Source organism: Dama dama, chromosome 14 (assembly GCF_033118175.1).
Source record: "Dama dama isolate Ldn47 chromosome 14, ASM3311817v1, whole genome shotgun sequence".
Classification (NCBI taxonomy): Eukaryota; Metazoa; Chordata; class Mammalia; order Artiodactyla; family Cervidae; genus Dama; species Dama dama.
The window spans coordinates 63,334,155-63,349,120 of record NC_083694.1 but is presented as its reverse complement, the minus strand read 5'-3'; the positions used below and the strand labels follow the sequence as shown (position 1 = coordinate 63,349,120).

At 36.7% G+C, this 14,966-nt stretch overlaps 1 protein-coding gene across 3 annotated transcripts in view; it reads right to left on the bottom strand.

The window, feature by feature from the left end:
* Nucleotides 1-14,966, bottom strand: part of HMCN1 (hemicentin 1) — a 525,163-nt gene that overhangs the window by 164,949 nt on the left and 345,248 nt on the right. For all 3 annotated transcript variants that reach the window (XM_061160939.1, XM_061160937.1, XM_061160938.1), the window contains exons 42-46: nt 13,359-13,455; nt 6,709-6,831; nt 5,811-5,972; nt 3,214-3,495; nt 1,393-1,560 (exon numbers count right to left, since the gene is read on the bottom strand). In XM_061160939.1, coding sequence (XP_061016922.1) covers nt 1,393-1,560; nt 3,214-3,495; nt 5,811-5,972; nt 6,709-6,831; nt 13,359-13,455 — 832 coding nt within the window. The remainder of the gene's footprint in view (nt 1-1,392; nt 1,561-3,213; nt 3,496-5,810; nt 5,973-6,708; nt 6,832-13,358; nt 13,456-14,966) is intronic.

Here is a 14,966-nt window from a genome sequence, read left to right as displayed (position 1 = left end):
ACATCTTTTCTGAAAAATCCTTCAAAAGTGGGAATTTAAACTTTGAATACACTTAGGGGCAAGGAGCTCATTACCTCTTAGAATAGTTCATCTTGACTTTCAACAACACAAATATTTTTTTAAAGTTGTTTGTATTCGGACCCAAATCTGTCCCTAGAATTTTCCGTATACTAGCATTACTTTTAACCTCTGGAACTACACAGAACCAACATAATCTTTTCTACCCCATGGCTCTTCAACTGTTTAAATGTAATTTTCACTATGAGATCATCGGGTTACACAAAGTTTATTTTTTCAGATTAAACGGAATCAAGCATATAGCTTATTTTGCAATCATTGGCCATCATGGTTATCCTCCATGAAAATATTGTCAATAAATACTTCTTACATCTTCCTAATGAGTACGATAAGTTCAGAATACAACCAGTCATGTCTTACTGGTAAAAACATATTCAGGTGGCAAAACACTGTATTTGCTTTTCTCAATAAAACACCTTACACTGTTAATGCATACTCAGTCACTAACACAATTCAGAGATCTTTTCATATGAAGAATTCTGAAGCAATATTTCTTAGCAAAACCCTAATTTTCATCACTGGTTTTTGAATGCAAGTACAGGAGTCTACTTAACTTTCATTTTGTTAGGTTTAATTCAGAAGTTCCAGAGTAAGATGTGTTTGAATTCAGACGTCTTCACTCAACACATTAGGTATTCTTCTAAGTACCCCTGCTTTTTATTACCCATAAACTTGGAGAGATTATTTTCTTAGTCTGTATCCAAGTCATTAGTGAAAGGAGCCAAGTGTAGATTCCAGGGGCATGCCCCAAGACATCTCTCTCCACACTTACACTGATCTATAAAGAATAAGATATTAGATTTTCCTACATAATTAGATGAGGAATCAGCAGAGTATCCTCTATAATAACGATGAAGTCTTAGCTCAAAAGAAACTATCCCATCTTGGAAATACAAATCTCACTTAGAACAGCCATGAATAAATTCAAACACTTTGTTTGAATATGGAGTTATGTTATATAACATTATACCCTCTAGGCTCTGGTTTCAATTCCAGTACTTCTTTTCATTCTTCACTTTTCAAATTAGTTTGTACTCATTCTAGCATGAATGCTCTGACATCCCCATGAATTAAGTAATAATCGAGTGCCAAGATTACTCTTTCAAAAGGATCCAGAGATATTTAAAGATTTTCCCCATTGTCCTATAGCTTCTGATGTCGTTCCAAAGTGTTTTCTTAATATGATCAGTGGATATTATAGAAAGCAGTTAGCTCAAAAAAGGAAAAAATAAAACATGGAGATACGAGAAATTAAGGAGAAGCTGTGGCCACAGGAAGCTAACCAGATTACCAAGCTACAAGAATTTTTAATACCTGAGAAGATTCGCAGGGAGCTGCTAAGGTTGATGGGCCATCCATCTTTAAGCCACGTAATTGAAGGCAGGGGAATTCCTGAAGCTTCACAATTTAGGGACACTGAGCTTTTTTCCACCACACTTATATTTTCGGGTGTCCTGTGGTTTCCAATGATGCTTGGAGGGGCTGTAAGACAAAGGGCCAAATTCTAAATAGTTTATTCTTAAAAATAATTTTCTGGTCAACACCAGCAAAATAAACAGTGACAACAATGAGATGATGATGATGATGACTGACATTCCTGGAAGTAAAAATGTGAAGGAGCTGCCTGAGACTCAGAGATCAGCTAAGAGGGGCAGAGGAGGGCGAACCCAGAAGCCTAGAGAAGACAGTAGTGACCAGCTCCTAGAGGGCAAGTATGCCTTGTGGGTGAAAACATGTGAAACACACAAAGTAGGCTGAGAAGGCAAGTTTGGGCGAAGAGCAGAGTATAATCAGGATAGTCTGAGGACGGGGTGGCAGGTCAAATTGACCCAACAGGCTTGGACAAGTGCAAGGGCTGGGTTAGAGGAGAACTGGTATTAAAATTCAACTAAGCCAACACCAGAAGATAGAGAAAACAGGCTACACACAGGCCATGAGTGTCTCTACATGTCCCTCAGTAGTACAGGGAAAGTTACCCCTCCATCATGTTTTCCTTCTGTACAGAGCAGGGCCAGTGACACTCTACTTTCAGGGTCTCACAGAATTGAAGCAAGCAGAGGACTGAGTCAACTGGAATTTATCATAATCTGAGATCTTGATTTCTCAACATCAGTCTTGCCTAGGAAATTTTACGACAGACACTCTTGTTAATACACCTGACCTAAATGTTCTTTCCTAGAGGATTGATCAAATAAGGTATGAAACATTCAAATAATGCAATAAGCACCTGTTAAAAAGAATGAAAAAAACCCCACAATTTAACTAAAAGATACATAAGACTGATTCCTTTTCAATCTTAAGCTTGATTCACACATTGCTTGCAAACTATACTGGACTTTATGCATGTTTTAACTGGAATTAAGTTAGAAGACTAAGTCTATTAGATTTACCATTGGTTCTATAGATTTAAAAACTCCAACTCAAATCATATGCATACAAATAGGTGTCACACATAAATAGGAGTATATGTGTGTCTGATCAATTCCTACTGACATTTATGCTCATTATTTAGAATTTTAAAGCTGATTTCAATACAACTTATACCCAACTGAAGCTGAGTCAGTAAGCTGTAAGGAATCTAGATTTACACTTGTCAAGTCAGCTAATGTGGAAAACATAGAATCAAGGAATATTACTTGGGATGTCATTGGATCAAAAGTATTTGAAAAAGATAATTATTGACTTCACAATGTGCTTTTCTAAAAGAATATCCAATATATGCTTATTTCAGCAAAGCAAGAAAACAGAGGTCAGGCATAGAATGATAAGTGGTAAGACTGATCTAAAGAAGTGGTGTAAGTATAGAAAATTGTTGTTGTTCAGTCACTAAGTTGTGTCCAACTCTTTGCGACCCCATGGAATGCAGCATGCCAGGCTTCCCTGTCCCTTCACTATCTCCTGGAATTTGCTCAAACTCATGTCCATTGAGTTGATGATGTCATCCAGCCATCTCATACTCTGTCACCCCTTTCTCCTCCTGCCCTCAATCTTTCCCAGCATCGGAGTCTTTTCCAATGAGTAGAAAATAATAGACTATAAATAAAACACTCAACACCTGAGGTCTGTATCTCCCATCCAGGAGGCTGTAGATTACATCAGCCAGTTAATAGACTTAAGGAGCCTCTTTATACTTACTGTGTACACTTAAGTCATATTTTCTGTCAGTCATTCCTGCTATATTCATAGCAACACACACATAACGGCCTGTGTCAGACACATGAACATTCTTCAGCTGAACAACACGACCTTCATCCATTATTTCCATTCCCCTTCCTTTGGTCAAAGGGCGGCCATCTTTCATCCAGCTCACTGTTGGTTGAGGAATACCTTCCACCTCACACTCCAAGGAAATGCTCTTTCCTCGAGTTACAATGATTTCAGTAGGGTGGCTACCACTGTTGGATATAGTTGGTCGAACTGGGGAAGAAAAAAAAAGAAAAGAAATAGGAAATGTCTGCCTCAGATAAGGCAGAGTACAGACGTATGTGCTGTGCTGCGCTCAGTCATGTCCGACTCTTTTTGACCTCATGGACTGTAGCCTGTTGGACTCCTCTGTCCATGGAATTTTCCAGGCAAGAATACTGGAGCGGGTTGCCATTTCCTTCTCCAGGGGATCGTCCCAATCTAGGGATCGAACACACATCTCTTGTGTCTCCTGCATTGGCAGGCAGATTCTTTATGCTGCACCACCTGGGAAGTCCAAGTCTTATGTAAGAATTTTCATCAGGTAAAGTTAAATTCATTTTTTATGTCAAAAAATTAACTACAAAGATAAAACCTAGGACTAGTAGACAGCATTGCCATATTGAGAGGTGGAATTCTTCTCTAATGTTTCTAAATGGGTTCATACCTAAACTCAGTAGAGTAAGGAAAGAAAGCTCCATTAGCTACTTTTCCTGCTTTGGAAACATTAAACAAGTTTTTGAACTTATCATTTGTAGCTCCAACCTATATAAGTCTTTCTAGTACTAATTTTAAATAAATACGATAGTATAGTTCATGAACCAACGTCCATTACCAATTCCTTTCTTTCACCCACTAGAGGAGTTGGAAAAACTGTTTCTCTGCCTTTAGAAATTGTGGTGACCAAACAAATCACCATAGATCTAAAAAATCTGAATGAAGGTCTGCTGGCAGGGGTAAAGTGAGGGGGCAGATTTGTGAAATTTTTTGCTCTCCTGCTAAAAAAGAAAGATAACATCCCTTCCCTTCTTTTTGCCTTCAATGTGGACTTGACACTGCAAATACAGAAACCAGAATCTTGAGATCACAAAAGGAGGACCAGGAGGATCCTAGATCTCCTGTCCTGTCCTGATAAAAGTAAGATGCTGACCAACTTCAGTGACTGCCAACCTCAGCTTCTCATTATGTCAGAAAATAAATCTCTATTTGTTTAAGCCACCGATGGCCAGTGATTCTGTAACCTTACAGCTAAATTCACCTAATGGAACTTGATTCCAAGAAAGAAGATTAAACAAACTCAAAGACATATCTGTGTGGGAAAGAAAATGGACCCATGTTAGTAATCCTGTGTTCAAGTGCCAAACCTGTCATACACAAGTCATATGACCTCAGCTAGTCATGGAAACTTCTCTGGGCTTAAGTTTTTGCTGATATAAAAGGGAGGCCATATTTTTGTCTCATATCATGGTTCATGTAGAGATTAAATGAGGTAATGTAAATATTTTAAATACTTTAAAATTTTACATAAATTTTTTTTTTTGTAATCAGTCCATTCTATTTATTAGCATTAGCAATACAATTTTCCAAGAATATCATTTATGATACAACATTGCTTTGGTACTTTTTTTTTTTTTTTATTATTATTATTTTTTTTTTCCAGTGGGTTTTGTCATACATTGATATGATATATAATCTTTAAAATGGGATATTTGAGGGAGTCTGGGGGAGAACAGATACATGTATATGTAGGGCTGAGCCCCTTTCACTGTTTACCTGAAACTATCATAACATTGTTAATCAGCTATACCCCAATACAAAAGAAAAGTTTAAGGTAAACAAACAAACAAAAACGGATATTTTTACATACCGTAACTACACCCAACAATACAATGCCATTGTCAACATTTCATGTCTACCACCCTGTCTCCAACAAATTATAGCGACGTTGTGAGTCTGCCATCAGCGAGCTGATGCAGAAATGGACAGCTGTATAACTGAATAAGTACTAGCTAGAAATAAATAACTGCTCTCTGGTTATGTCAACACAATTTAAACATGTGGGTCTTATGAAAGGTATAGCTGTCCCTGCGTATCCAGAGGTGACTAGTTCCAGGATCTGACTCAGGTACCAAAATCTGGGGATGCGCAAGTCCATTATATAGAAAATGACACAGCATTTACATATAACCTATGAACATCCTCTGTTACACTTTAAATCATCATGAGATTATAATACCTTATAATGATATGCAAATAGTTGTAAATACAATGTAAATGGTATGCAAATAGTTGCCTGATGCCCAGAAAAATTCAAATTTTGCTTTTTTTTAAAAACTTTTTGGACATTGGAAAAAAAAAACACTTTTGATATGCAGTTGGTTGAATCCACGGATGTGGAATTTATGGATAAGGAGGGTCAAGGAGGGCCGACTATGTATTATAACTATACTACTTTGAATCTTAAAGATATGAAGAAAAAGTAAAAGAGAAGGATGGAAAAGTTATTATTTTTTTTAACTGCACCAAAGCCTGGCTAATCAATAACTTACTGTAAACTTGCAGACTGTAGTCTTTCTTTGCAGTCCCAGCAACATTCGATGCCATACATGAATAGAGCCCTGCATCAGATTTTTCTGCAATTGAAATCTGCAACTGCCTGCCTCCAGATAAAATTCTGAGTCGCCCTGCAGAATCAGCCAGCACTGGGGAGCCTGCAAGTAAAATTAAGTGGCAGGATGGGAAACAAACATATAAGGCATTTGTGTATATACTTCTAATGAATACACATACATATTTATTTACTTCCTGTTCACATGCTTAAAAGGCAGAGGGTACTGTATAATAATCTATGCAAAAAGGAAGAGGAGGAAGAAGAAAGAAGAGGAGGAGGAGGAAGAGAAGGCTATTTCTGCAAACTTTTCTTTCAATCAATATTGCATTTAAAGAAAACATATTTCATAAAATAAATTTTTAAAAAATCTCTAAGTAAAACAAAAATTATTTCTTAAATCAGCTAAAAATTTAGAAGATCTGGTACTTAGAGGACATATATTTGTTGATGAATAACTGAAAATCTGCTGAACTTCAGAATTCAATTTAACATACATTACAAAACTGTCACATATACCAAAAAATGCTTACTTTAGAAAATAATTTTTAAACCTATTTTAAAGAAGAAAAAAATAGTTAATTGAATGGTGGATTCGTGATCAGTATAGCTGCCCTTTAATTTCTTCTTGGAAGTAGTCTCAAATCTGAAGACTTTCACCTTGACAGTATAGAATTATCACATGTGACACATTTAGCATAAAGCAAGAATGAAGTCTAATATTTTAGTATGCAAACTTCAAGTGAGTTTATTAATAAACTGGCATGTTTGTCAAATGAAACATAAATGCATTTACTATTTATACTTAATTATATAAATGTCAAAAGATGAAAACTAACCTTTTTTCTTCCAAATGAGATTTGGGGGTGGAATACCACTTGATTCACACAATAGACTAATGAGGTGTCCTTCAATGACTGTAAGTTGAGCGACTTCATCAGAACCAAAAATATTTGGTGGTACTGAAAGATTTTTTTTAAAAAGGAAAAACACTATTTTAAGAACAATTATAAAATTTCCCTAATGCTTTGCATGTTAAAAGAAAAGGTTCCCACTCAAATGGAAAGAAGAAATAATCTAGCACTTGAAGCCGACATATCAACATCACATTAAAAGCCAATTGTAAGATATAGAATGAGTATGTAATAGCAGATTTCCCATTTTCACAGACAAATTTAATTATCAAAATACTCAGAACAACATAAAAAGATGATATAGTATAGTATGGATATTTAGACATGCTAAATTTGAAAAATAAAGACATCTATCAAGTTTAAACTTAACCCAGCCATTTGCACCTTGTGAGCTTTGATATCTCAGATGGTGGACAGAATCAAAAAGCATCAGGCATACAACATAAAGCAAAGTACAGAGTCAAGGCTTCCCAGGTGGCTCAGTGGTAAAGAATCTGCCTGCCAAGCAGGAGACATGGGTTCGATCCCTGGGTGGAGGAGATTCCCTGGAAAAGGAAATGGCAACCCAGTATTCTTGTCTGGGAAATCCTATGGACAGAGGAGGCTGGTGGGCTACAGTCCACAGGGTCACAAAAGAGTTGGTCATGGCTTAGCAACTAAACAATAAAAAACACAGGTGAGGAATCTGATCTAAGAAACAGATATGTTACCGATCCTGGATTGCACAGTCTGTCTCCCCACTGGCCTCCAACTTCTCCTTGGAACCTTCAAGGTGAATCGACTACCCAGACTTTTCTCTAAGAGGCTGAGTCTGCCTTTGCTGGCCAAATTCTCCCCTTGGACACTCTTCTGGCTGCAGTGTTATCACATGATAGATGCTTGTTCTCCTAAGCTCCTGGGAGTTGAGGAGTAGGAGAATCCTCCTCACCCACAAATGCAGCTTCCAGTCATTGTTCAACCACCTCCATGAAAGTCTCTATTCCTTTGAGGCTCATATCATCCATTTACTCCCCTTTCTCTTTCTTTGCACTCTCTGTGAACCTGTCATTCTTTTTCCTTTCACTGAACAATTTGGTACTTGTTTCCATCCCTTCTCTTCACATTGAAGACCTGCCATCATTATATATAAACTCAATTGCCATGTCTAAACATCTGACTACTTAGTTCCCTCAGCTCATTCATATCCTCATCCCTTCCTCCATCAGAAAGCATACACTTCTCACCATCTAGAACATTTCTTCTGTTAATTTACAAATGTAGGCCACTTTCTATCCTTACAGCTCCTTCACTAAAGTATTCCCAACTCTAAACTCAATGACCTAATTGAATCTCAAGTCCTTAAACCTTTCAGAAGCCACTCAATCTATCTACTTTTTTATTTACTTACTTCACTATCCAGCTTTGATTTCGTGTTCAATAATTTCAACTGGTCTTCTGCCAGTATTCGCAACTACCCTACACCATTGCTTTTCCTATTCAGCAGTACCATTTCTTGCGATAAATTCTATAGATTACTCTGACATAACCTATCCCACACATGAAATGTCTACAGAATAAAATGACAGCTATACAGACTGCCACCAACTATAAATCCATGACCTCCAAACCAAACTCCAGGACCTCCAAACCAAACTCCACTCTACTCCCATGGCTTCCATTAATACAAATATTTGCAAACCTATATCTGTAATGCAGACAGTCCCTGAGATCTGGACTTTTATATCTGACTACATTTAATTATCAGTAGATCCTTGTTGGTTACCTATTTTAAACATAGCAGTGTGTACATGTCAAACCCAAACTCCGAATCTACCCTTTGAACCCCCACTTCCCCCTGGTAACCATAAATTCATTCTCTAAGTCTGTTTCTGTTTTGTAAATAAGTTCATTTGTATCATTTTTTAGATTCCACATACAAACAATATCACATGATACTTGTCTTTCTCTGTCTGACTTACTTTACTTAGTATGATAATCTCCAGGTCCATCCATGTTGCTGCAAATAGCATTACTTCATTCTTTTTAATGGCTAGGCAATATTCCATTGTATACACATACCACATCTTCTTTATCCATTCATCTGTCAATGAACATTTAAGTTGCTTCCATGTCTTGGCTATTGTAAATAGTGCTGCTATGAACACTGGTATGTATGTATCCTTTCGAACCACATTTTTCTCCAGTTATATGCCCAGGTGGAGGATTGCTGGATCAGATGGTAGCTCTATTTTTAGTTTTTAAGGAACTTCCATACTGTTTTCCATAGTGGCTGCACCAGTTTACATTCCCACCAACAGTGTAGGAGGGTTGCCTTTTTCTCACACCCTCTCCAGCATTTATTATTTGTAGATTTTTTGATGGCCATTCTGACTGGTGTGAGGTGATATCTCATTGTAGTGTTAATCTACATTTGTCTAATAATTAATGATGCTGACCATCTTTATATCTGTCTACTTAACATCTCAATGTGGGTGCCTTAGAGGGATTCTCAAACTCAACTTGCCCTAAACTGAACCTTTGTACCCTCTCCAGGGGAGGACGCTGCTGTCCACACAGCCCAGCTGATCAGCCCAAACCAGCATCCATCTTTTACCCTTTCCTGTTTCCATACCTCTCAATGTAATCAACCAATTCTATTAGTTCAATTTCTTAAAAACTTAAATAATTAATTTAACACTAAAAAACTAGAGTTTACTGGCTTTCTTCCTAAAATACAAATCTGAATGCCCCAGTCCTCTTTTGAGTCCTGTTAGTGGTGTTGTATTACCTTTAGAACCAAATCCATACTTTTAAAGTTGATTTTAGAAGTCCTTTTCTATATGCCCCTTTTACTCTTTCCTACCTAATTTTATATCTTCTTATTCTCTTCTGAGCCACACTAGGCTCCATAGTGAACGATGGTCCATTCATTGAATATAGACAATGTTCTCCAGGTCTTTATACTTCCATCTTCAGAGAGCTAACACCTACTCATCCTTAAAACCTCAGTTAGATGTCACCAGCCCCTTGCTATGTCTTCCCACAAAATCTCCTGTGATAACTCTTAGGAGGCAATTTTAATTATCTTTTGAAAGGTATTTCTACACCAACAGGCTCTAAGTTCTGTGTGACCAGTGTCATTGTCCTTCTTATGAACCTACCTATGCTTACACATGGCATAGTGCCTAGAACACAGAGTCACACCATAAATAATTTTTGAGTGAATCCAGTCTTTAAGCCTCAACTTTCCTTTATCATTCATTCTTACATCTACTGCTTTCCTCTTTAAGAGGCACAAGTCTACTCATCTGTTAAGTACACTTTACAGTTTATTTCTCATTTGACTTCTCTGCAACGTGTGCTATTATGCATTCATTCACCCATTCATATATCCATGTCCAACCTATTTCCTATTTGCGTTCTTCTTCTGGGAACACCACTGTCCTGAGTTTCCACAAGAGAAGCCTTACCCAGTTTTCCTCCCACCTTTTTGACAAATGTTTCAACTCAGTTTCCCATCTGGAATTTCTTTTTCTGTCTTCCTTCTTACATGGTATGTGAGAGTCAATCTACACAGTACTCTTCTATACATATCCTTTTTACTCTCTCTAAGCAATCAGTCATGAAATTAAAAGATGCTTCCACCTTGGAAGAAAAGCTATAACCAACCTAGACAGCATATTAAAAAGCAGAGACGTTACTTTGCTAACAAAGGTCCATCTAGTCAAAGCTATGGTTTTTCCAGTAGTCACATATGGATGTGAGAGTTGGACCATAAAGAAAGCTGAGAGCTGAAGAATTGATGCTTTTGAACTGTGGTGTTGGAGAAGGCTCTTGAGAGTCCCTTGGACTGCAAGGAGATCAAACCAGTCAATCCTAAAGGAAATCAGTCCTGAATATTCATGAGAAGGACTGATGCTGAAGCTGAAGCTCTAATACTTCGGCCACCTGATGTGAAGAAGTGACTCATTGGAAAAGACCCTGATGCTAGGAAAGAATGAAGGCAGGAGGAGAAGGGGATGACAGAGGATGAGATGGTTGGATGGCATCACCGACTCAATGGACATGAATTTGAGTAAACTCCAAGAGTTGGTGATGGACAGGGAGGCCTGGCGTGCTGCAGTCCATGGGGTCACCAAGAGTCGGACACGACTGAGTGACTGAACTGAACTGACTGACAAATCAACAGTATTTCAATAAAGTAAACTTTAAAAATATAAAGAACTAAAAATAAAATTATATTTTGTTGTTGCCAAAATCTTGAAAACAAAATGGAGTTACAGATAAATAGCCTGGAGACAAAGATTGAAAAGATGCAAGAAATGTTTAATAAAGACCTAGAAGAAATAAAAAAAGAGTCAATTAAAAATGAATAATGCAATGAATGAGATCAAAAACACTCTGGAGGGAACCAAGAGTAGAATAACGGAGACAGAAGATAGGATAAGTGAGGTAGAAGATAAAATGGTGGAAATAAATGAAGCAGAGAGGAAAAAAGAAAAAAGGATCAAAAGAAATGAGGACAACCTCAGGGACCTCTGGGACAATGTGAAACGCCCCAACATTCGAATCATAGGAGTCCTAGAAGAAGAAGACAGAAAGAAAGGCCATGAGAAAATACTCGAGGAGATAATAGCTGAAAACTTCCCTAAAATGGGGAAGGAAATAGCCACCCAAGTCCAAGAAACCCAGAGAGTCCCAAACAGGATAAACCCAAGGCGAAACACCCCAAGACACATATTAATCAAATTAACAAAGATCAAACACAAAGAACAAATATTAAAAGCAGCAAGGGAGAAACAACAAATAACACACAAAGGGATTCCCATAAGGATAACAGCTGATCTATCAATAGAAACCCTCCAGGCCAGAAGGGAACGGCAGGACACACTGAAAGTAATGAAAGAGAATAACCTACAACCTAGATTACTGTACCCAGCAAGGATCTCATTCAGATATGAAGGAGAATTCAAAAGCTTTACAGACAAGCAAAAGCTGAGAGAATTCAGCACCACCAAACCAGCTCTTCAACAAATGCTAAAGGATCTTCTCTAGACAGGAAATGCAGAAAGGTTGTATAAACGTGAACCCAAAACAACAAAGTAAATGGCAACGGGACCACACCTATCAATAATTACCTTAAATGTAAATGGGTTGAATGCCCCAACCAAAAGACAAAGATCGGCTGAATGGATACAAAAACAAGACCCCTATATATGCTTGTACAATTTTTTTAAAGTGAATTCTTCACCTCACTTTCTAATTGATTATCACTCCGAATTTTTCTTTTTCACTTCTTTTATCAACCTTTACTTGATAACACTTAGCAGTGTCTTGTCCATGTTGGGAGGTATATGAATATTTTTCCCACTTGAGAGAAATAAGAGAAGGAAAGTAAAGGAAACACAGAGGGAGAAAAAGGATGGAAGGAAGTAGGAAGAAAAGTCAATAATATGTAACTTGTTGTTTAGTCACTAAGTTGTCTTTTTGCAGCCCCATGGATTATAGTCCACCAGGCTCCGTCTATGGAATTTCCCAGGCAAGAATACTGGAGTGGGTTGCCATTTCCCTTCCAGAGGATCTTCCCGACACTGGGATTGATCCCATGTCTCCTGTTTGGCAGGTGGATTATTTACCACTGAGCCACCTGGGAAGCCCAATATGTAACTAATATGTAATAAATATAAATTAACTACATAGTAAATTTTAGTATTTAAAAGTAAATGAATTCCTTTATAGGATAAATGATAACACTTCTCATAGTTTTCAAGAATTTTTAAATGATAATGATTTATAATTAACAAGCTATTCTCTAAGTAAATGCACATTTTTAAACAATAGTTGTTCTCCATTGGAATCAGATTACTTCCTCTACTTATTTTTATTTTAAAATGTTGTTTTTAATGAACTTTTATAATCAAAGTTATATTTCATGTCATTATCACAATAATTAAAATGTTTAAACAAATATAATCAAAATTAATAGTGCTTAATATGTTATAAATGAATGTAAACAAGTACTTAAAAGTTGATTATTTGGGAAACAGGAATACTTTTTAACAACTGGCAGACAACCACAGCTAACATAAAACTTGCAATTATTCCTAAAAACTATCTCAGTAACAAACAAATTATCTTAGTAACTTATTAAAACTTCAAGTGAGTATAGCATTTCACATTCCTCAGCAGGGTAACCTCATCTCCCACTCCAACTGCAATTGCTCTGTCTTTCTCACACACTAAATTCACATACATAATTTGATCTTCTGACATTTTCAATTAACCAACATGCTCTCTGCTCATGGAGAACGCTCAATCATTAGCAGATCTTGGCGATAGAAGCTAGAGGGCATGTTAATCAGTCAGGAGAGGAGAACATCACAGTTACAGTGATCTACATATTTAGGTTCAAGAAATCTATTTAGTTGCCCTTGAATTAAGTATATAAGCTGATATTCAGGACAGCTTGGCATCATTTAAACATATTAATTAACATCCACCTATGTATTATTTATGTGGTTGTCAGTTTAAGAACTGATACAAACAATGAAAGGTCAAACCACAAGCTGAATCATTTAAGGGTTGATCTCACTTACCCCAGATGTTGACATTATAGTTTTTCTCAGTTTTTCCTGCAACATTTGTGGCTTCACAAGTGTAGCGACCACCATCTTGAACCTGAGCATCTTCAATCTGAAAACAAAACCATGCTTTGAAACCAGTTTATATTTTGTAATTAATTGGGGGTTTTATATTAATGTTGCTGTGATCTCTGATTTTTCATTTGTTCTGAAGGTTTTCAAACATATAAAAAGTAGAGAAAATAGTATTGGGTTAGCCAAAATGTCTGGTCTGTTTTTCACTTAAGATGATATGAAAAACTCAAATGAACTTTTTGGCCAACCCAATAAAATTGATGGCTATATGTCCGTTACCCACATTCAATACTTATCAAGATTCAACAATTATCACTTACCTTGTCATACCTTGTTTTAATCTCATTAACTTTAGTGACTGAAGGTCTAGAAAGGTCTTTTAAATATGATTAAGATAAAATAGCACCCAAAAACCCCCCACAATTAACCTTTGAATGAGTTATTTATGGCTTTAAATATAGAATTTTTTATGCCCAGGACATCTTCAGTGAAATAACACCCTTACTCTTAGTTTATTGCTTTCTTCTATATTACGTTTTAAAGCTCCTTCAAGTCAACCATTATACTCAATTAGTCTTACTCTCCTAGTACCCAGTTTGGTGCTTGGTAGATAACTGAATATCAGTAAATATTTTCCATATATTTATCTACAACATACATGAATACTTATCCATCATTTATTCTTAGAACTTTCAGCAGTTATTAAGAATCTTGTACTAGGTACTACAGGTAGAAGATACTAAGAAATATAGTGTAATATATGGTTTCTGTCTTGAGTTTGCAATCTAGCTAATATAAAGCATGTGAACATAAAAGAGTTTAATAATAAACAAGGTGTAAATAACAATAAAAGATACTATAAGAGGTATGACAAATAATACATAATTGACGGCTAACTTTGACATCAATTGCTAGAATAGTCAAAAGAGGGCGAATCATTGGAGTTGCAGTTATCACTATAAGTATTTAGTCTTCACTAGTTCTCATCTCCATGACGTCTTCTCCCTACATCCCTTCCTCTGGACCCATGCATTCCAGGACCCTGACCTTTTCCAGCCTTGCCAGCTCCATCATTACAGGATTGTAATTTTGAAAGACTCCATTCTCTTGCCTCTGATAACACACATTCACGCTCCCTCCCACTCTCTCCATTATACTTCTACTTGCGGAAGTTTCTTAGCTTCCCTTCATGCTGACAATTTTCATTCACTTTTCAAGACTCTCTTTGTTTAACAGTGATAATTTTCTTTTACCAAGAAGCCATGTGGCATAGTGGTTAGCAGCATGGATTCTGAAGTTATACTTCTATGTTCTAATCCCATTTCTGCCACTTAGTAACTGTGGGCAGATTACTTAGCCATTCTCTCAATTCTACATAGGGTTATTATTATGAGAATTTTATAAACATTCCAGTGGCCTGTTAGCTTCCTGAATCCTAATTCCTTAGGCTGACATTCCATGTTAGTTCTTATTCCACTCAAATCAGCCCTGTCAACATCATTTCCAAAATTCACTTTGTTAAATTGTTTCAGTATCATGAGTTTACTT